Source organism: Galeopterus variegatus, unplaced genomic scaffold (assembly GCF_000696425.1).
Source record: "Galeopterus variegatus unplaced genomic scaffold, G_variegatus-3.0.2 Scaffold8014, whole genome shotgun sequence".
Classification (NCBI taxonomy): domain Eukaryota; kingdom Metazoa; phylum Chordata; class Mammalia; order Dermoptera; family Cynocephalidae; genus Galeopterus; species Galeopterus variegatus.
Genome location: NW_007734125.1, coordinates 73,193 through 95,336, shown reverse-complemented (window position 1 = coordinate 95,336; position 22,144 = coordinate 73,193). Strand labels below are relative to the sequence as shown.

The following is a 22,144-nucleotide window of genomic DNA, read 5'->3' as shown; positions in this document are numbered from 1 at the left end:
TGAAAACCCTAACACAAAGAAATTATATTTACTTTTCAAAAATCTGACTGTGTCCAGCAACCAGGGAGATGTTCCTTGATTTTACCTGACTTCTTTAAGTACTTTATTTCCCCCAGAATAATTTCGTCATAAAGAATCCAGAATCCAGACAGCTTCTTACCAACTGTCTTTTTTTTTTTTTTTTTTATTGCATGTGATTGGTTTGATCTGGTCTGATGACAGTCTTCAGCGCTTTCTCCTGGATAAGAGAGATCAAAAAGTTACAGCTCCATCTCTCAAATTCTTTCTTCCTTGGTTCCATCCCTATTAGGAGACCCTGAGGTCTTGCCTTGAGACTCCAGTGCAGCTAGTCCCCACAGCCATGTGCTCCAGCCTTCACCGGCACCTCCTCGGAGGGGATGAGACAGCACCTGGTGACAGGTCTTCTCAGCCAGGTCAGTTCACAAGCTCTGGTTTCTCTGAGCTTCTGGCTAGTCCTCAGCTTCTCAAACCTGGTCAGTCACAGCATGTGGTCATTTTTCATGGCTGTGTACCTCACTTGTGTGACATGTGGCAAGGGAATAATTAATAAAGAAACCTGCAGAAACCCCTCACACAGTTTTAAATACAGTAAGTGACTTTGAGGGATTTTCTTGTTTCCAACTTAAAATAATTGAAGAACATTAATGGTTTCCTTTTGAATAGTCTTTGTGGTTTCTTGGTTCTCATTCCTGTGGGTTTCTTTTGAATTCCTGTGTTGGAGATCCGAACTTGACAGTAGATTCTGAACTCCCAGCAGGGAACTAAGCACAGATGCATGCCATTGGTAAGGATTTTGTCCAAGGAGACTTGTAATATGAAATTATAAAGCATGCTACCTTAAACTGGAGAGAGTAAAGGGAGATTTGATGTTTTCCAAATACCTGTTTTACCAAAATGGGTCATCTTATCTATCTCGGGCCAGGTCTTCTGGGGTGTACAAACCCAGCAGCAGCAAAGGAGGGGGCTTCCCCAGCCCTCCTGGCCGCGTCTGCAGCCCCCTGCCATCGGTCCCATATGGTCACCATGGTAACCATGGGGGCAGGGATGAGACTGCAGTCAACCTGCTGGCCCCCCACAGTGCCTCCTCTGGGGTCTCCCTGATGAGCCTCAGCAACGGCTCTTGCTCTGCCCTGCCCCTTCTTTCTCACTGAGGGAGGGGCTGGGTCTGTCCTACATGTACAGCCCTCCTGGACTCGCACCAGAGGCCTCTGGGTGTCACTGTCAAAAATTATTAAAAAATTTAAAACAATTCTTCCTGATCCATCTACAAAAGGAAAAGAAAAGTTAACACCCTACCCCCGACCCCACACACACACCCCATCCCGTCACAAGCTTAACAGTCTGTGAGAAAGGAGCCTTCCTCCCAAAGGGATCTGTCCCAGATGTGGGAACAGCCTTTGGGGCAGCTTTTCTCCCAGCCCCACTTCCTCCATGGTTTTCACTTGTTTGTGCCTAAGGGAGCTGCCCGCTGATTCCTACGTCCCCAGGGCTGTGACAGCCTCATTGAGCTGGAAAAGGAATTTAGGTGGATAATAGCTGCCATTGACTGATTCCTCACTGGTGTCAGGTATGGCTCTAAATGCCCTCACGTGCTGATTCATGCACTCCCTGCTGCAGCCCCGTGATGCAGATAAGTGGCTCCAAGAAGGCGGGAAGTGGCCCTGGGAATTGGGACTCCACCATGGCAGGTGGGCTCCAGAGCCTGGCTCCCCTTCTAGTAGTGTCCTTCAAGCATACTGGGAAGGTTTGCACAGGACCTGATGGAGAGAGAAACGATGTTACAGAGCGACTGGCCTGCATCTTGGAAGCCAGTAAGACGCAGCCATCCCCGCCGCAGCCATCCAGCTCACAGCAGCCATCCAGCCCGCGGCTTGTGAAGAGTCAGCGCTGGGAGAAGTCGTGGCCGACTCCGAGTTCTCTAACAGTCAAAGCAGAAGCTGAGTTCCCACCCTATACTTCCAGCTGCTCGCCGAGCATTGCCAACACACTTGTCAGAAGCTGAGCTTTGCTCTCATGTCCTCTCCGTCTCGGGGATGCCGTTTCTCTCTCCTGTGCCCAGTCCACCTCTCCCCACCTCTCTCCACCCACGCCACCGTGGGAGCGTGTAGGCCTTTCCCATCCCTGGCTGACCTGTGACTGTCACCTGCTCCCTTGTCTCCTGTCTTCCTATCTGCTCCCTGCACAATTTGGTCTGCTTCCTTACTGCTGCCGGAGGCAAATCTAAAAGCACTCCACAGCTTTCAGGAAAGAGTGCAAAGGCATTGCCTGGGCATGAAAGGCCTTCGCGGTCTGGCCCTGTGTGCTGTCCCAGACACGCTGGCTTCTGCGTCCAGCAGCATGGACCTCCCAGCAGCTTCCCAGGTGTGCCATGCAGTGTTGCCCCCGCTGGCTCCCCATGTGGTCCCTGTTCCCTATCTTCAGCCTTTGTTCCTGTGGTGGATCCTCTCTCGCCTTCCCTCTTCTTACAAGCACTTCATGATACCAGCTTGTCCCCTGTGGTGGAAACATGGAGCAAGAGTAAATCAGTGCTGTTCCATGAGTGTTGACGAGCTGCTGCTGTGGGTCTTCCTCATGAGCAGCCATGTGAGGCATCGCCAGGGCTGCCCCTGCCACGTCTGGCACCTGGCCAACCCTGACATTGCAGGGGTGGGGGTCCACGTCGTGTCCAAATATCTAAAAGATTTAAATCGTGCCAACACGCTGTTAATACAATATGTTCTATCCTCCTCCCTTGACGTGTACACATTCAAAATGGAAAAATAATGTGTAAGGCTATGGTTTTTATATGACTTTAAGTTGGCAAAGTATCAGACAGCTGAATTCAGTTGTTATTGTGCATATCTGGGTGTTGAAAGGCTACTCATGTTTGAATGTGTAACAGAATAAAGACATAATTTATAAAGTAGTGCATATTTATTCCATAACATTTATTATTTTGTTTCCATTTCAGTAAAATTGCTAATTGTTTTATATTAAAAATTTTCAGATAATATTCAGTAATAATCCAAAGCAGGGGTTGGCAAACTTTGGCCTGCAGCCTGTTTTTATACAGTTTTTACATTTTTAAAGAGTTGTTAAAAAATAAAGAAAAACAAAACAAAAAATACAACAGAGACATATAGCCGTGAAGTCTAAAATACTTATTACTTGACCCTTTATAGAAAAAGTTGCCAACCCCTGACCTAAAGGATTAAAAAATGAACATATGTGGTTGAATGTAAAGTATAGAAAATTTGAGTATATTTCTATCAAAATATGAAGTTAAGTAAATAACAAAGCAAAACATTGCAATAATTTTTTGTTTGCAGAAAATTATTCCTTCAAAATTATCTATTAAAAGTTATAAACATGATTACAGTTAATATCAAATGTTTAAATAAAAATTATTTAAATAAAGCTGAATTTAACACTTCAAAAATTTAGTTAAATCATATTAGTAATTTTATTAAAAATAAGACTATTGGTCATTCTGGCATCCGTTGTTCATCTGGTTGCCAGCATAGCGTGTGTCATGGCTTACACACACTTTAAGAGTAATAAGAATCACTTAATAGAGCAAAATATTCCTCAGGTGCCATGCGTGTTGTCCTGAACACTGCCCTAATTCATGTGTACCTTTGGAATAATAAATTGGAGAATGGATTCTGGACATTGCTGGGAAAAGGTACTTTGTACACAAGATGGCGACTGTATCATGTTGAAAGAATTTGACTAGTTAAATGATTTGTCTTTTCTTTTACCTATGCGCTGCTTCTGCTCACATCGCCTCATAATGAGACCCCTCCTGAGGCAGCCCAGTCTTAGGGGCTTTTGAATGCATTGCCTTCTGTTCCAAAAACACAGGCCTGAGATGGGAGAGCCTCTCCCTGGGGCCTGGCAGTGTCATCTGCACAAGATGAGGTAGGGCTGCGGGCTGTGCTGTGCCAGCACTGAGTGTGGGGTGCCGCTTGACAGCGGCACTGTGCACCCTGTGATATGTGTGTGTGGCTGTGTGCCCTGCTTGCCCTGGCTGGTCGTGGCACTGTGCTAGTCATGGGCTGGCTGTGCTTGTCCATCTGCTGCACACGGTGGAGAACATAAAGGGTCAGCATCCACCACGCCCTGGGGTGCTCATCCTTCAGCGGGGGTGTCAGCCACACCCTGCACTGCTGTGATGAACAAGGCACACAGGAGAATGGGGACGGGTGTCGTCTGGAAGTGGTGTGTGGTTTCCTGTCCCAGGGGCTGCACTCATGATGTCCGCACTCTCATGAGCACTGTGTATGGAAGTGTTTCGTCCGTGGAACCTGTGTTAGTTGAACCTCTACATCGTGTTGTCTGGAAGTTTTATTTTCTAAACGTGCTCTTGTTAATACTTCCATTTCCTTGTTTTAGGGTTCCTATTCAAATAGGACTTTGACGTGTTTGCCTTGGGAGAGTTCTGTTTCCCTGGGAAGAGTCACAGGCTTCGGCACTTCTGTGGTGCTTTGTCTGTCTGTGGCTGCACCGAGGGTTAACTGTCACATGTCACTTTCTGGGGGGTGTGCTAGGAAGTCGCAGTGGCGCTGGGGCCCATTCAACCCAGTTCTGCCTAATTCTGCGGTTTGATGAATGAGCTTGAGGCAGAGGAGGAGCGGCGGGGCTGGCTGTGTGGCGCTGTCGGCTCACAGAGCTGCCTCCCTGTGTTGCTCCCGATCGGCTGAGGGATGCACAGCAGCTGGGGCGCAGGGTGCATGGCATCGCTCATGCCTGGAACTTTGACTCTGGGGGCCTTCCTCCACATCATGGGGCGTCGGTGCAAAAGGAGGCGCAAGAAGCGCTCTGAGAGGAGAGGTAACTCACTCAGTCTTTGTCCTCGAGTGTGCAGCATAGTGTGCAGCATCGCAGACGCGTTTCCATGTGGGTTAATCCTGTCGGTGCCGGTTACTTCCTACCTTCCCTTTTAAAGTGCCTTCTTTTTTTCTGTTGGAATTTTATAGAATTTTAGGTAGGGGCCAACTTAAAAAGGGAGATTTAAAAGCAGGTCAGTAAACATGTAGAAACCGTTTTTGTGTCAAAGTCTGAAGTATATCTTTGGAAAGATATTTGCAAAATCTTGGAAGTTCATAGCTTTGAGCATTAAGATGTTTTTCATCTAGAGATAGATGCTTTACATGATTTATTCTTTACAGCTGCCCCATATTAATGACTTTTCTCCACGAAAACTGTTCTTAATGCTGTTGAAAGCAAGACTGAAGCCTCCATTGTGAAAGTATTTTCCTTTTGAAAGAATGCAGAGCAAATTCCTCACATTCAAGACTCCAGGTTAATTTAAGTTTTTAATTCAACTTAATGTTTTAAGACCTTAAAATTTCTATATATTTTTTAAAACCAGATTCCAAAGTTGTCCATGACTGTGAAAATCACAAACTACTGGCTTTTGAAGATGAATTATTGCTTTAAAAGCTGTTGACAATTTGTTTTCTTTGCATAATTTGAAATGATTACTAGAAAGTGTCTTAGTGAAAGCAGCTTCTAGCTAGGAGAGTAGCCAGACAAACAGTCATGATTTAGTGCCTGTGCCTTTATTTTTTTTGCGTGTTGCCTCGGTACTGATAGGACTAGAACATAACCTTTCACCGCCATATGATCTTTGGGATATTCTGTGGCAAGAGATGGTTTTCTCTTCAGGAAATAGAATTAGCCACAATTTTTAGTGTTGCTTCCTAAAAAGAGGAGGAGGAAATTAATCTCGAAGTCAGCAACTCATGATCATAGCATCTTGATAAATAAAGACTAGAGAGTACCTCATGGAAGTCTGTGTTGGGGGTGGGGATGCTGCGGTCCCTGAGCAATGTGGGTGCCGTGCCTGCGGAGGTGTGTGTGACCAGGAGGCAGGGCAGGCCGGTGCTGCGGGCACCTCCTGCTGCTGTCATGGCTGGCAGCCAGCTTGAGTCACTCCACTCTCACCTGCGGAGGTGACAGTGTTGGCCTGTTTTTGCTTCCTCAGTTCAGTTTTAAAAGGCAAGATATCCTGAGACAAGCAGTAGAAAAGTAGAACAAAGGCAGCGGCCAACACTGCAGAGAATTGTGATTAATCTCCCTAAGTTCAGAACTGCCGCTGCTTTTCCATGGATCCTCATTGCTAAACGTGTAAATTGGAAAAAATACTGAGAAGTACAAGAGTAATTCCATCATCATTCTTTTGGAACTTACAATAATTCAAGCTCAGAACATCCTTTTCATACTCTCCAGAATCCTGTTCTACATTGGGAAAACCATGCTCAAATATGTTGCCTTTTCAGACCAACATCTTAAGAAATTGAGTGTTAACAGATGTAAAATTGAGCCCATGCACTGAATGGCCAGTGTTCTGTCATTCCTGTGTGAGTCAGCTCATTGTGAGTGTATTAAACAGCATAATGCTGTGTGTTAGTGCCTGCTCTCGACATTTCATGATATGCACTGTCTTTGAAATTAATAAAAATGCCTTTAAAAGTGATGGGTATTGTTAAGACCAGCCATCCCGTTGATACCAAATTGGCGAAGTTTTTATAAGATGTGAAGTGTAATGATTTTTATTGTACAATTTTAAGGTGCTGCAAATCATGTGTATTGAGTTGTGTTTTTCCTAAGACTAGTATGATATATGCTTTTTAAGTTACTCTTCACTGTAAACAGTGCAGCAGCAAGCTCCTTGCCTCAGCTGCTCCAGTCGCAGCGCTGTTCCCGTGACCCTTGTCACTCCGGGGTGCCCTGCAGCCACTCCCTTCCACTGGGCAAGTGATGGGTTATAGACTGTGTGAGACTCAGGTGCATCAGCCTAATTATCAGAAACATAAGGCTGAGGAAGAATAACCTGCAATTTAAATACTGACCAGGATCTTTGTCAAGCAGACACTGCTACCCTGGAAGATGCTGCTGGCCTAAAGCCTGCAGGAGCCCAGACGCCACAGGCCTGATGTGAGGGAGCAGCAGACCCTGCCCATGGGGCATTCCCTGCACCCTGACCAGTCTTCACCTTGCCCCCCTCTCCGCATGTCACGTGAATGGGTCCTGTATTTCCAGAGTAAGGGCTTTCTCATGGAGTATTTTTTTTTGTCCCACATGTGACAACAGCCTTGTCTGTGCCCAGTTATTCTGCACACACATGAAGCCACTGACATCTGGGTGGCAACTATGCTTTAGACTGAGGCTGGGTGGGTCCCCACATTTCCAGGATGGGGAAGTGAACAGGGTGTGGGAATCTTTGCAGAAGAGAGATACAGACCTGTAGAGATGTGCTCCCTTTGAGTACTGCTGGGGGACTCGGCGCTGTCCACCCTTCACACAGTGAGCAGATCCAGCTGGCCAGAGATGACCCAGGCAGTGCCTGAGGGAGCTGGTGGCTGTCCTGCCAGCCTCCTTCCCTGGCTTTAGCCATGACTCTCCTTGCAAACAGAGCACCTTTTTGTGAGTTGCAGAGCATGGTGACAGCTGGAGGTATAGAATGGGATGGTGTTTATCCATGCATTCACCCATTCACTCATCCATCCATCCATCCACACATCCACCCATCCATCATCCATCTGTTCATCACTCATCCATCTTACCATCCATTTATCCACCCATCCATCCATCTATTCAGCACTCATCTGTCTACCCATCCATATATTATCCACCCACCTATCCATCCATTCAATATTCATTAATCTATCATCCTTCCACCCATTGACCCATCCATCCATCCATCTATCCATCCAACAAATACCTGTTAGAACCTTCTGCATGCTGGTGTCAGGGATTCAGGCATGCACAAGACAAGTGCAGTTAACAGGATGGCAATGGCAGGGGAACAACCCCAAGTTTGAGGTTTGCTCTGGAATGAGCTACCTGAAATCCCGTTTGTGAAGGTTAATTCTAGATGTCAACTTGGTTAGATGAAGGAATGCTGAGAAACCTGGTAAAGCAGTCTTTTCAGGTGTTTCCAGCACAGATTAGTATGAGAGTCTGAGTGACCTGCGTGTGAAAGACCCACCCTCAGTGTGGGTGGGAACCATCCAATCTGCTGGGGGTCCAGAGAGAACAAAAGACAGAAGAAAGAGGTGAAGCTCTCTCTGAATCTGCTGGAGCTGGGATACACTCTTCTCTCCTGCCTGTGGACATCAGAACTCAAGACTCTTCAGCTTTTGGGTTCCAGAACTTAACACCAAGGACACCATTAGCTTCCCTGGTTTTTGAGGCCTTTGGACTTGGACTGAGCCATGCTACTGGCATCCAGTTAATAGATGGCCTCTCGTGGGACTTTTCTTCATAGCCATGTGAGCTAATTCCCCTAATAAATCCCTCTCATATATTATAACATATCCTGTTGATTCTGTCTCTCTGAAAAACCGTGACTAATACACCATTGGATGGATGAAGAAGTTGGATTTATGTGATTTGTGCAGCTGTGCTGTGTGTGTAGGGGGAGGGATGTTCCCTAGTCTCTGATGAGAATGTAAGACATCATTCTCCAGGAATGTCTGCCAACAGAAGGGCCCAAGTAAGGAATTTTGCTTACCCCCAAAACAGCAGTAGTTATGGATAGAAGGCCCAGACTTTCTAGAACCTATTGGGATAGATGTTTGGGTATATTTCATTGCATTTGTACTGATGGGCTTCACAGCACCAGTGGGACCCTGCTGCCAGGGTAGGGGCTCTTCTCAGCTAGAGGGTGCACTCCAAGGATAGGCAAATGCATTCTGAGTTAACAGTTGAAATTCTAAGGCTAACATGTATGCAGGTAGATTTGTGAAATTGTACTTGCAGTACTGTGGAAATTGGATCCAGGGCACATCTTAACAGTGTCAGTTCTTGGTGTTGATATTGAAAATACAGTTTACATGGTTGTCTTGTTCTCCATCTGATTCCAGAAGATAAACTAGTTTTCAAATAAGCAGGAACTTAATTAGACTGTGTTAAGTGGAGCAAGCATGGAACAGGCAAGTCTTTCAGACATACCGTTTCTGTGCATCCACTTGAAGGACAGAGGACCGTGACAGAAACAACGAGCAGAGCCTTAATAGTTTTCTTTCCATTCCTAGTACTGGAAATAGGGTTAGAAGTTAATGCCTGACCTCTGCCTTGGGGGAGACATGTGCACACAGAGGGGTGGTTGTGCCCCCCAGCTCTATTCTGGGGGCCCAGTGGGCGGCAGATGGGCCCCTCTGTGCCTTTCCCAGCCAGCTTGCTTCCATGCTAGCCTCTTGTGGATGTCATTGTGGGGAAGGCCTGTCAGGCCAAGGGGGTAACCCCTACAGGAGGCCTGGACGTGCTGGCTTCAGAGAGGCTGGATGGGTTTTGCTCACCATAAAGAGTGACCCCTTCCCTGGACCTCAGCCAACCTGTGAGTTACACTGTCTCTGTCAGTTTGACAGCTGACATCTTTGTTTACTTTCCAAAGAATGAAAGGAAACTTTAAAAAGTAAGCTTATTAAAGCCAATTTGTACTTATTCTTTTATGAATTTTGCTCATATCCATCTACGATTTTTTTAATTGGGTGTTTGCCTTTATATTATTGATTTTAGTAGGCCGTTGAAAGATTGACCAAAGAAACACGTTCAGGAAGGTCACCAAGTCTCCGCCACTTACCTGGAAGGTGTTGCCTTCTGATAGAGATTCCTTAGATGGGAGGGAAGCACATGGTCACTTATCCAGTGGACTCAGGGTGAAAAAATTAACCCTGACAGTGAGGCACTCTCACTCTGAAAGCTTCCATCATTTTCACAGACTCACAGCACAGCTGGAGTGGAAGAGGAGAAGGTACCATCGCTATAGTTGGAGGTTTTTGAGCACACATGTGTAGCCTCTTTTTGTTTGGTTGTTTTAAATCCCCCAGAGGAGTTGCTTTTAGTTTTCTCATTGCTCACGGTGTTGGTGCATCAGTCTGTTTACATTTCTCATCCAAATTTGTAACGCTTACAACACTATCCAATTCAGGCTTTGTTCCTTTATAGTTGCCCCTAATGCTGCTTTACTATGATGATAATGTTTTTAGAAACACTCCCAGTAGCTTAATTCTATTTAGTTATCACAATGCTATGTATAGTTAATTAATTAAACATAAACAAAATATTCTAGATTTTATGTGTCTAGAATTCTCATTCTTTCTGGATATGACTTTAACTTATAACGTCATGGGTCTTTCTCATAAACAAGATAGAATTTTATTTGCTGCCTAATCATTTGGCTATGGTGAATGTTCTCTGCCTAGGCAGAATATGCTGAATTTGGTCTTTACTCCTTTTGTGTTAATTTCCACAAATTGAACTCTGTGTTTTATTATTCTATTTTTTGTTGTGGTCACTGTGCCGTTAAGTATAAAATCCATGGTAGATGTGCACCTGGAAGGTTAACAGTTAGAAAACAAGTTGAGACATGACTTTGAAATATCTTTCTGTAAGAATTACTTTAATTCTCCTGAGAGTATAAATAGCCAGGGTTTAAAGACGTGCTTTATAGGATTTATACTGCAAATAACCTGGAAGGATTCACTGGCCTATATTTGTTTGCTGTGGTCAGCACTGTCTAGTGTTTCAGTCAATACCAGTTTTTTGTAGTGTCAAGTGAGGCTAGGGATCTTATTCACCACAAACAGCAACACTTGACTGGGGATGTGCAGAAGCATGAATATGGGGCTCTGTCCCATTGGCCTTATCCTGCTGTAGTAATGAACATAGCTGATGCCCATGAGCACTCGCTGCACACAGTTACTGTGCCAGCATTAAGTTATGAGCAGCTACTCACCCCACCTGCAGACTCACCTGCTAAGATGTGTTTCTGATCAAGCCCAGGCTTAGAGAGCTTGAGGGCCTTGCCAAGGCTACAGAGCTAGAGAAAGAAACAGGCTCAGCCTGGGATTCTCACCCAACACTCCCTCACCTGTGCTGCTGGCTATCATCCTGCAGACCCCAGGCTGGTCATCAGCTTCCAGTGGAGAGTGATCCCAGCAAGAAAAAGAGTAATATTAGCTGTCTGGAAAGCACTGCTTAATCATGACTGAACTGAGCAGAAACCTTTCACATCAATAGTAACCAGTTTAAAGCCATTCCATTCACAAATGCTTTTGATTTAAGGACTTAAGAGGTAAATTAGCATCCTGTTAAGTTTAGACATGTTTCAGAGAGAGTGGATACAGCCAACATGGTCTGAAAGACAACATGGTACAGGTAGTGTGAGTTAGACATGATCAGTTAGTGGGGACATCCCAGATGGGAGCGGCCGCCGTCTTCACACTGGCAAGCACCCTGCTGAGTGCTGTGCACACAGAGCTCAGTGCCTGGTGGGAACAGCAGGCAGTCAGTCCAGAGAGGAGTGCGCTGGGGAGGAAGGACCAGCTGTGCATGAGGAGCTGGAGTCTTACCTCCACACGTTTTATTTCTGCTGCTTGTCCCAGTTCAGTGACTCCCCTTCTCATCAATGTTTCCACTTAATCTGATGAATGTTATGCATTGCTGTGCTTATTTTAATTATCCCATTTTGATTGAACTAGAAGAAAAATGTTTGCTAAATGTTATGCACAAATCCTGTTTATGGTAGGTACACTGTGTACACCTTATTCAATGTTTACAAAATCTCTGAAGGTTAACAGATTGTGTGGATGATTTCCTAGAAAGGAAAATATTCCATTGTAAAAAATTATCAGTTGAATACTTTTGAAAACTTTAGTGATATTATTTTATTTAGATAATATTGAAAGCAAAATACAAATCATGAAATTAAGTATATTCTCTAAACATGCACAATTCACCTGTTGCATTTCAGATTGTCTTCCTTCAAATGATGTGAGAGGTTTATACTTCAGTTACCTTTGTTAAGTAATTAAATCATCATTTAATTTTTTTGCTATAGCTACAAAATTAATCTAGCCTTCAGCAAGCTGCTTGATTTATAGTAAAGAACATGAATAATCTCCACTTTAACACTTCTTTTTTTACATTTGTGGTTTATAGCTATTAGAAATGAAATGCATAACAGTCGTAAAGGGTATGTAAAACTTTTCTCAAAATTGTCTCGAGGGAGAAATGGATTAAATCTATTTAGTAATCTGTAGTAATTGTTACTAATTTTAATCAGGTTTGCCACTTGTATTAGTTTGTTTCTGTTGCTTATAACAGAACACCTGAAACTGGTCAATTTATGAAGAAATGAAATCTATTGCTCACAGTTTTGAAGGCTGGGAAGGTCAGAGTCCAGGAAGCACATCTGGTGAGGGCCTTGTTGGTGGGTGATGACTCTTCACAGCAATGCAGGGTGTCACATGGTGGATGGCTTAAGCAAGAGAGAGCAAACCTGCTCACTTGCTGTCCTCGTAAAGCCATCAGAACCACGCCCATGGCCACCCATTAAACCTTCACCTTATTACTCCATGAATGGATCAATCCATTCACTAGGGTGTGGTCCTCACAGTACAATCACCTCTTAAAGGCCCCACCTTTCAGTTACCATAATAGTATTTCTCACCCTCAACACTGTCACAGTGGGGTTAATAGCCGTTCTCATAGGTTAATGCTATGGGGACACAATTCAACCGATAGCATTGCTTGTCTTAAGCATGTTTTAATCTATAAAATTTTAGTGGACTCCTAAAGATAGCACAATAGAGAATATTCAAGGTCTGATGCATCTTTAATGTAAATAAGTCATGGTCTTTGTATTTTTTTCTAGAATATCTTTTTTCATTAAAGGTAGGTGTGCCTGCTGCTTCACTTTGCACCATGGAGAGAAGGAATACTGTCAGAAGAGGATGGGAGCATTATATTTATATATATTGTTTATACTTTTGCTTAACAACATGAGCATCTACAAAAAGGTATAAAGAATAATATGACAAATAACTAATTTACCTACCACTTGGTTTAAAAAAAATAAAACGTTGCCAACTTAATCATGTTATTCGGAATCAAAAGATAACCCATGGAGAAATAAGGACACTGTAACTCAATGGCATTGGTGGGTCCAGCTTGATCTTCTTCCATGTGGTTACCAAGTATCCAGTCCTGTTCATTAGAAAGCACATTCATATGTCCTTGATTACCAAGTGTTATCTTTCTGAATGAGTTCTGATCTAATTCTGTACTTTTTATTCCATCATGCTGATCTTCTGTCGGCCCATAAGCTGTGGCTCCATCTGGTCCATGTGCGTGGTTTGGGTATAGAGGTTCTTTTGTTTCCAATCTGGAGTGCTAACCCCACCTAACTATCCTTTAGTTCAGAGTTTTCCTGATCATTCAAACCTATTTATTTTTCCACATGAACCTAAGAATCAGCTTATCTGGTTTTATTAAGAAAGAAAAGTTGGAGTTGAAACTGGAATCAAGTTAAACTGAAGCCCCAGGTCTCTGATGCCAAGTTCAGCAGTCTTTTCATACCTCCCAGCTTCAGCTATTTCTTATTGCTCTAGGAGGCATCCTGAAAAATGAAGAGATCATTGAATATTGCTATAAAATAAAGCTTTTCTTTCATTGGCTATTCTTGGAATTTGTTCTATGTGGAATTTTTGATGGGGTTTTAATTCTTATGTGTTTATGGTTCAGGTCATAAGAGGTTCTTTTTGAAATGAAAGAAAAATGGCTATCTGAAATGCTGCACAGTGCTTGCATTTGCTGTTTTGTTTTGTTTTATAACCTTTGGTCCAAGAGCTGGCATTTGTAGGAGCTGAAAACGCTGGCTTCTGCTCTGCAAGAGATTTCTAGCTCCCATTCTGAATACACAGGTACCCACCCGCCACCGCACCCAGCATGATTATTTTCTACTGAGAGACATTTTCCATGTCCTTTTTTTAGAATTTTAATATGTAAGAACAGGAGAGCAAGGTGAACTGAACAAATGAGTTGGCTGCATTGGAGCTGGCCACTCCTGGGCCTCAGGACATGCTTTTGCTGCCGTTGTGAGGTTTGTTTTTCCTGTTCCAGGCATCTGAGAAGTCAGCCTTCTTCAGCAAACCAGTCATTGATTAATTGTATACAAGAATTGAATTAGCCTATTCTGTGCCTCTGCCTATTTTTTATTTAAACTTTTCATTTGGAGAAAATGTGGATTCACAAGCAGTGGCAGGAAGTAACACTTATGCGAACACAAGTCTTCAGTTCTCTGGGATGAATGCCCAGGAGTGCAATCACTGGGTTGTCTATGGTAGCTGCATGTCTAGTTTTTAAGAAACTGCCAAACCGCTTTCCAGAGTGCTAGCCTGTTCTGCATTCCCACCAGCAGTGTCTGAGCCATCCAGTTTCTCCGCATCCTTACCAGCACTGGGTTTGTCACAAGCTGTTGTTTTAGCCGTCCTCATAGGTATGTAGTAATATCTCACTGTGCTTCTGAGTTGCGTCTTCCTAAAGGCTGACGACATTGGACATCTTTCCATGTGCTTATTTTCCATCTGTGTGTCCTCTTTGGTGAAATACCTCTTCATGTCTTTGCCCATTTTTTAATTGGATTGTTTGTTTTACTGTTCAGTTTTGAGGATTTTTTATATAATCTATTTGTTGGATATATGTTTTTCAAATATTTTCCCCAAGTCTGTAGTTTTGGGGTTTTTTTTCTTCTTTGTAACAAGGTCTTTTGCAGAGCAAAAGTTTTTAATGAAGTCCAGTTTATCAGTTTTCCTTTTACACATTGTGCTTTTGGTGTCAAGTCTCAGAACTCTTTGTAGCCCTAGATAACAAGGATTTTCTCCTATGATTTTTCTAAAAGTTTCATAGTTTTATATTTCACTTTTAAGCCCATGATCCACGTGGAGTTAATTTCTGTGTAAGGTCTAAGACTTGGATCGAAGTTTATTTTTTTGCCTACGGATGTCTAGTCGCTACAGCAAGGCTGTCTGTCCTTCATCAAATTGCATTCGTACCTTTGTCCAAAATCAGTTAGGCATGTTTGTGTGGGTCTAGGACTGGGTTCTCTTTTCCAGTGCACTGTGATCTGCTTGTCTGTCCCTTGCCAACCACGCTGTCTTGATGATTACACTGTGCAGTAAGTGCTGAAGCCTGTTATAACGAGTCCTCCCCTTCATTCTTCCTTCTTAGGAAGGCTGTTAGACAGTTCTGACATCGCTGTCATCTCAGTGTTGGTGTCTGTTGATTGTCTTTTTTCATTCAGTTTCAGATCATTCCGGTCCTTGGCATGACAAGTGATTTTTGATTGGAACCTGCTCATGTTATGAGACTCTGAGTCTTACTCGGACCTTTCTTCTTAGCTGACTTTCCTATACTCCCCTGTGTTAGGGGAGGGGGCACCACCTCATTACTGCCGGGTAGAGCAGAAGTCCATATTCCCACGAGGCCTCTGCTGATCCCTCCCTGCAGTAAGAGGACCTCTCCCTGCTCTATCCATGGCCTCCAGTGACAACACAGGGATGGCCTTGTTGCTGCCAGGCGGGGTGAGAGTCCAGGCTCGCCACGCGATCTCCCATGACTCTACCTTGCTGTGTGGGATAGGAAGGTGTTATTACAGCCTGAGGCAGTGCAGAGTGTGGCTCCCCATTCTTGTCTGACCCGGACAAGGGGACTTTGGGTCTGCATTACAGCCTGGTGTGGGTGGGGAAGGGTCAAGGTTTTTCTGTGGTGTTGTCTAAAAACTTCTGACTTGCTGGGCTGTCCCTTTCCTGGTCCTTTGGCCAAAGAGAGCTGCTTTTGTGGCAGCTTTTTCTGGTCTGTGCCTGTTGATGCTTCTGGGCTTTCAGTTCCTTCACTCTGGGATGATGCAGCAGCAGGAAAACCCAGGGACATCACCATCCCTTGCCTCAGGCCTTGTAGTGGATTGAATTATGTCGAATCTGTTTCCAGCTCCCAAAAAACTCCCTGAAGCTTGAATTGTGTCCCCCAAGTTTTATGTATTAGAAACTTGGCCCCCACTGTGACTGTTAAGAGGTTGGGAATTCCTATTATAGTAATTGAAAGGTGTGGTCTTGAAGAGGTGATTAGATTGTAGGACTGTGTAGTAGTGAATAGATTAAAAATGGTGATCAGGGGTGTGATTCTGAAGGCTTTAAAAGGAGAGTCTGTCTCTCTTTTTGCTTTCTCTGCTTCCACCATCTTGCAATATGAGACCTCTGGGTCACTCTCACCACCACCAGGTGGACTTTGGACTTCCCAGCCTCAGAAACTGTAAGCAATAAATTTCGTTTTCTTTATAAATTACCCAGTTCCAGGTATTTTGTTATAAGCAACCGAAACGGACTAATACAGGCCTTGATGTCCCTGGCTGGTCTGCCTTCTTCTCCCCACCTTTTGGTCTCTCTCTCTCTTTTTTTAATGAATAATGTCCAGGGTTTTTAGAAGTACTGAACAAGAAGAAAAGGGAAAAATACATATTCCACATCTTCCCACTGAGGAAATCCCTCCTGCCTATTTTTTTTTTTTCCCCTTTATGTCTTTTTTCGTGACCGGCAATGGATCGCAACCCTCAGCGTCGCGCCCGTACCGGACTGGGACCAACAACGGGATTGCACCCCTCGCTGTTGCGCCCACACCTCGCTCAGCCAGTGAGCGGCCGGTCTGTATGTGGGATCTGAACCCTCGGCGGGAGTGCCACCGCGCTCCCAAGCGGCTCACTGTAGCAGTGTGCCACCGGGCCGGCCTCCTTCCTGCCTATTTTAAAGCCAGTTTTCAGCTAATAAGAATAGAGTCATTTGAACGTGTTTATGTGGTATTTCTCAAATTTATGGGTGTGGGTTTCTCAGCATCGCCTCAGCTATGTGACTTCTGTGCCTTCGAGCATGCTCCTTACTCGCCGTTTTCAGTGTGCCCCCCTCCCCCACGCTCTTTGAGGCTTGGTTTAGTGATCACACCCCCTTGGTGCGGTGGTCTGGCACTGTGCCCACATCTGACCTCCTATTCCAGACCTTTTTAGTAAAACTTCCCGTACTGGAGCTATTAGAACATGAACAGGCACAGAACTGCATGGTGGACCCACATCGGCATCGAGGGCGCCCAGGGCCCATGCTGCTTCCTCATCTACTTTCTCCCCACCATGCTGACCCATTTTAAAGTAAGTCCCAGATGCTGTCATTTTATCTGTAAATACTTCAGTATATGTCACCAAAAGATAACTGCCATTTCCACACCTAAAATAATTAACAAGAATTCCTTGATGTGATCAGCTCTCCAGGCAGCATTACATGTAAATTCTCAATTGCAGAGTCCGTCGATTCATTTTAGGTTCTTGCAGTATCCAGCCCTGTGCTTTGCATACAACAGATTCTCAGAAAATGTATCTCAAAGTGATTAATGAATACAAAATAATAATGCTTTTAAAGCTACCTGGAAAACTTTCTTTTTTTTTTTTTTCCTTTTTGTCTTTTTTCGTGACCGGTAACAGGATCGCAACCCTCGGTGTCGCGCCCGTACCGTGACTGGCAACGGGATCGCAACCCTTGGTGTCGCGTCCGCACCGTGCTCAACCATTGAGCGGACCGGTCTCTATATGGGATCCGAATCCTCGGCGGGAGCGCCACCACACTCCCAAGGGCCGCACTCTACTGAGTGTGCCACCGGGCCGGCCCTGGAAAACTTTCTTGAATAAAGGATTCTAAATGGAAACTCATTCAACTTTTCGCAACAAATTTGCTGGACATATAGCAAGATTAAAAGTTATTAACAAATGTTATTAGATCATGATACAATATATGCACATATTGAAACAAACTGTACCCCATAAACATGTACAATGAAAAGAATTAAAATTTAAAAATTCAACATGAAACAAATTACTAACAAATGATTGTTACGAAAACCATATATTTGAGATATATGAAATATGTATGGTATATGCATGTTTTAGTCAACATTTTCCTAAAAGCAATGCATTTTTTCTTTTAGCGATTAATAATGTAAATTTCATTTGTATACATAGCAACATGTGGTTACAAAATTTGCAAACCTTCTTTTCCCTCAACTGCAATTTGATAAGATTCCTTTCTACAGATAACTTATTAGTACAATCTTACAAAATATATCTAAAATATTTAGGAAGAGGCAACTCTTAAATTTGTTAATAATTAGGTAATTGGAGTAATTGTTCTTTGAGGATTTCCTGTGGTTTCTCCTGCTGATAAAATAATAAGTTATACATGGCTAAGAAATTAGATTGAATTTTAACAAATTCATGCATTTTAGTTTCATCTATATGAGATGCTGTTTGGGATGAAGAGAAGTAGTGGAATGCCTGGGGCATTGTTTCTTGCTGGAGAGCTTTATTTTAAACCCCAAACAAAAAGTCTACCCAGAGCAGAGATCAGATGGCCAGTGGCTTGGATCCTGTTGAGTTCCGTCATCGTCTGTCATGATGTGGTACATCTTCAGTCCATTTTGCAGGAGGGATCTTGCTAAGATGTGAATGTCCCCACCCGTGTCCCTGGTTCAGAGCTCTTTGTGGCCCTCCATTCCCGGGATCAAGCCTACCCACCTCAGAGTGGTGCATGAGCCCCCAGGCCTCCCTTGCTGCGACCCCTTGCTACCTCCATGGCCTCTCCTTCAGGAGAGTCCTTGTCTGGAGTCCTTTGGTGTGCTGGAACACGCTGAAGAGGAGGTGCCAGAGCATGAGAACGTCTGTCCCAAGTGGCAGACTAATGTTCTTGTTTTATGATTTTTGCCTTTAACTTGTAGTAGTAAGATACTTATTTCCCTAGAGTGGACCTACCTATGGTTACTCATGTAATAGGCACACTAAATGCTATTTTCTTGTTGTCTTTTAGACAGAAACGGTCTCCGCCAGTCAAGAAACCCTCACAAGTATTTTGCCATGGATGTAGAAGATGAAGAAAACATGAGTAAGATCTAGGCCTGCTATGCAGTATCACGTGGCTAGTTGTCCATTAAATTTTACTGTTTTTGTCAATTTAATTAATGAGACCAATTTAGGAAAACTGATATTTTCTATGATATGGGCTATTGACAGTGTCATTTTTTTTTTTTTCATTTTAGAGAATTTATTTATTTATTATTAAATTTTTATTGAATCAAAATGATTATACAACTTTTGGGGGTTCAACATTGAGATATGTTGATCAAATCAATATTACTAGCATATATGTTGTTACAAATCATAATTATTATTTATGCCCCTTGTCCAATCCCTCCCCATCTCCCTTTTCCTCCCCCTTCTAATCACCCTAGATTTCTTCTTTCCTGAAAGAATAATGGTTACTCTGTTGATTTGTTGCCTAGATGATCTGTCCAATGTTGAGAGGTGTGATCAGGTCCCCCAATAATATCATAGAGCAGATGCCTCTTCCATCACTCTGAAATGGGCTCTGTGGAGAGAGACATCCTCCTTCTTTCTTTATCTCTGCTGGTGACTCTCCTTGTATCAATGCACTCCAGTGGCTGGTGGACCATCTGCATGGTGGTTGTGGCATCTAGCCACCCTCACAGCAGCCATGGTTATCATGGTGGCTGTGGTGGGCCACCCAGATGGAGGAGATGTTTCTGGCATGCTCCTTGGTGCTGGCGGTGTGCCTGGTTGTCAAGAGTGTCCGATACCCAGCTCCATACCCCAGGACACCGAATGGGTCTCAAGGTGCTGGCACAGTGAGCCTGGTTGTGGGAGGGGGGTCTGGTCCCCTTCTCTATGCCCTGAGTCCCTGGGTGGGCCCTTAGATGCTGGTGCAGTGAGCCTGGTAGTGGGAGGGGGGTCCAGTCCCCTTCTCCATGCCTCAGGCCTACGGATGGGGCCCTGAGGTGCTGTCACAGTGTGCCTGGCTATGGAAAGAGGGTCTGGTCCCTGGCTGCTAGCCCTGGGTCCCTGGGCAGGCCCCGAGGCATTGGTGGTGTGCCTAGATGTGGGAGTGGGGTCAGGTCCCCGGCTCCAATCCTTGGGTTCCTGGGTAGGGCCTCAAGGTGCTGGCGGTGTGAGTGGTTGTGGGCGAGGGTCCTGCCCCTGGCTCCATGCCTCATGTCCCCTGGTGGGCCCCAAGGCATTGGTGGTGTGCCTGGGCCAGAACTAATTTTTCGTCCTGTGCTTATAACACAGGGAACTTCCTGTGGGAACCCGTACTTGAGCTGTGTGGTTGACCTAAATTGCTGCTTTGCTGCTGTTTCCCTAGGGAAGACTTTTTATGCAGCTCAGGGTTTAATGGTTGACTTTATAGGTACTTCCGGCTCTGATACTCAGTGCACCTGGGTTGTGTAGAAACTCTGATCTGGGCATCATTTTTTCCATTAAACTGAACCCCATGCAATTATGCATACCTGACCAGTCTCCTCTGAGTTGTCCTGTGCTGATTGAGGGGCGGATCAGCTGACCTTACTGTGTCCCAGTGTTCTCCTGGTGGGCCTGTCTCCCCCACCACCCATGCTCCAAACACTTCCCATGGGGCAGGCCCTGCACCGGTCCCCTGCGCTGACTCACCGGCCTCTGAATGGCTCCCCTTTTCAGCTCCTCACTCCTGCATGGGTCCATGGGAACCCTATTAGTGGTCTTGCTGTCCTGGGGGCCACCAAAGTCCTCTTCTCCCCTTCTGCCTCCAAGTAACTCCATCTAAAGGGCACAGCTGCGGCTTCTGTTGGCTCCTGCTCCATGCGCTCCAGCATTAAAGCCGACACGGGCTAAAACACTGAGAGCAGTTTTTTCTTTCTCTCATTGTGGTTTCTCTTGCCTTCATGAGTTCCATAGGTCTTTCCTCTTCTTTACCTGAGCTTCAGTGGCCCCAGCTTGGGTGATGTTACATTTTTATAGTTGTATACTCATTGATTTGTGGGAGAGTGTGACACTGGGGACCATCTATTCTGCCATCTTGACTAGGACCCGTTTTAGAGCCCAGGCCAGAGTTTCTGTGCAACCCAGGTGTACCGGATCTCCGACAGTGTCATGTTTTTAATTTTTGATATATTCTCTATAATGGGTATCAATATTTACTGTGGATTTTCCCTGCAGCATATGTCTAGATTTTCCATTCCCCATTATCATCATAGGCCCATCATTTTTATACTGGAGATATTCCTCCAGATGCACATCTCATAAAGCTGCATGGTTTCATGCAAAGTTGTCTCATTGCGAGGCTCTCATGAGATTGCTCTGAATTTTTATCTATGCAAATCAAAGATAACCTTTGAGATTGATTTAAATACCTGGTCATTTGGGATAATAGTACATAAATATTTCTCTTCAAATGCAGAGGATGCACTTGAGTCTGTTGATCTTAAGTTTCCAAAGACTTTGTTGAGACTTAGAGCTGGTGTGGACCAAAACTCACTTTTGTGTCTCTTCTTTCCATACTGTCCTCACTGGGGCTGAGAGGATGGAGAGCCTCAGGGGCACACCGACTTTTCTCAACACTGTTCTCTGTGAAAAGTTTGGTGAACACAGTTCTCTATTCTGTTGTCTTCAATCCCAGATGGCAGTGCGTTTAAATAAGGTTTAAATGCTTCCACAGAAGTTGGGGAATATAGTAGGGAAATTATATTGACAACATCATTTTTCTTTCTTTTTTTTTTTGTCTTTTTTGTGACCGGTAAGGGGATTGCAACCCTTGGCTTGGTGTTGCCCATACCGCGCTCAGCCAGTGAGCGCACTGGCCATTCCTATATAGGATCCGAACCCACAGCGGGAGCGTCACTGCACTCCCAGCGTTGCACTCTCCTGAGTGCGCCATGGGGCCAGCACAACAACATCATTTTTCTAACTAGTATATGTGTGTATTTACATTCTTACTTATCTTGAGGAAGCACACACAGCTCTAACTGATGAGTAACATGTTATTGGGAGTGGTTATTTATCATTAGAACGTAACCCAATGCCCTTCCCTGTGACTGCACCCCAAATTGATCAGCTGAGGTCTTGGGATTGCTCCTGTCTGTCATGTAGATCAGGCACCCAGTCAGACGCTCCTGCCTTGTGTTTCTGCCCCTTGAGGCTGTTGTAGGTACTGCGGAGCGTGGCTGGCTTCTGTTACATGGACTGCACAGTGAACGTTCTCTTTTGCTGAAGTCCGTCCCCCTGGGGTGGGAGTGTAAGACATTACAAAGTGCTGTTTAGGAACCTGGGACCAGTGTGCTCTCTTCCTCTGCTGTGTGTGCGCTGCCCTTGGCTGCTGGCGGTGGTTTTTTCAAGTTGGTTTCCTCATTGATCACACTCTTGAGGTCTTTTTAAAACCCAGCCTTGTGTTTTTACTGGGACGTTCCACTCTCCAGTTCAATTTTACCAGTTTTT

The 22,144-nt window shown here is 44.5% G+C and overlaps 1 protein-coding gene across 1 annotated transcript in view; it reads left to right on the top strand.

The window, feature by feature from the left end:
- The first annotated feature begins 4,738 nt into the window (after window positions 1–4,738).
- Window positions 4,739–22,144, top strand: part of ADARB1 (adenosine deaminase, RNA-specific, B1) — a 58,934-nt gene continuing 41,528 nt past the window's right edge. Inside the window, exons 1-2 of the mRNA XM_008592546.1 lie at window positions 4,739–4,833; window positions 18,690–18,764. Coding sequence (XP_008590768.1) covers window positions 4,746–4,833; window positions 18,690–18,764 — 163 coding nt within the window. The 5' untranslated portion in view covers window positions 4,739–4,745. The remainder of the gene's footprint in view (window positions 4,834–18,689; window positions 18,765–22,144) is intronic.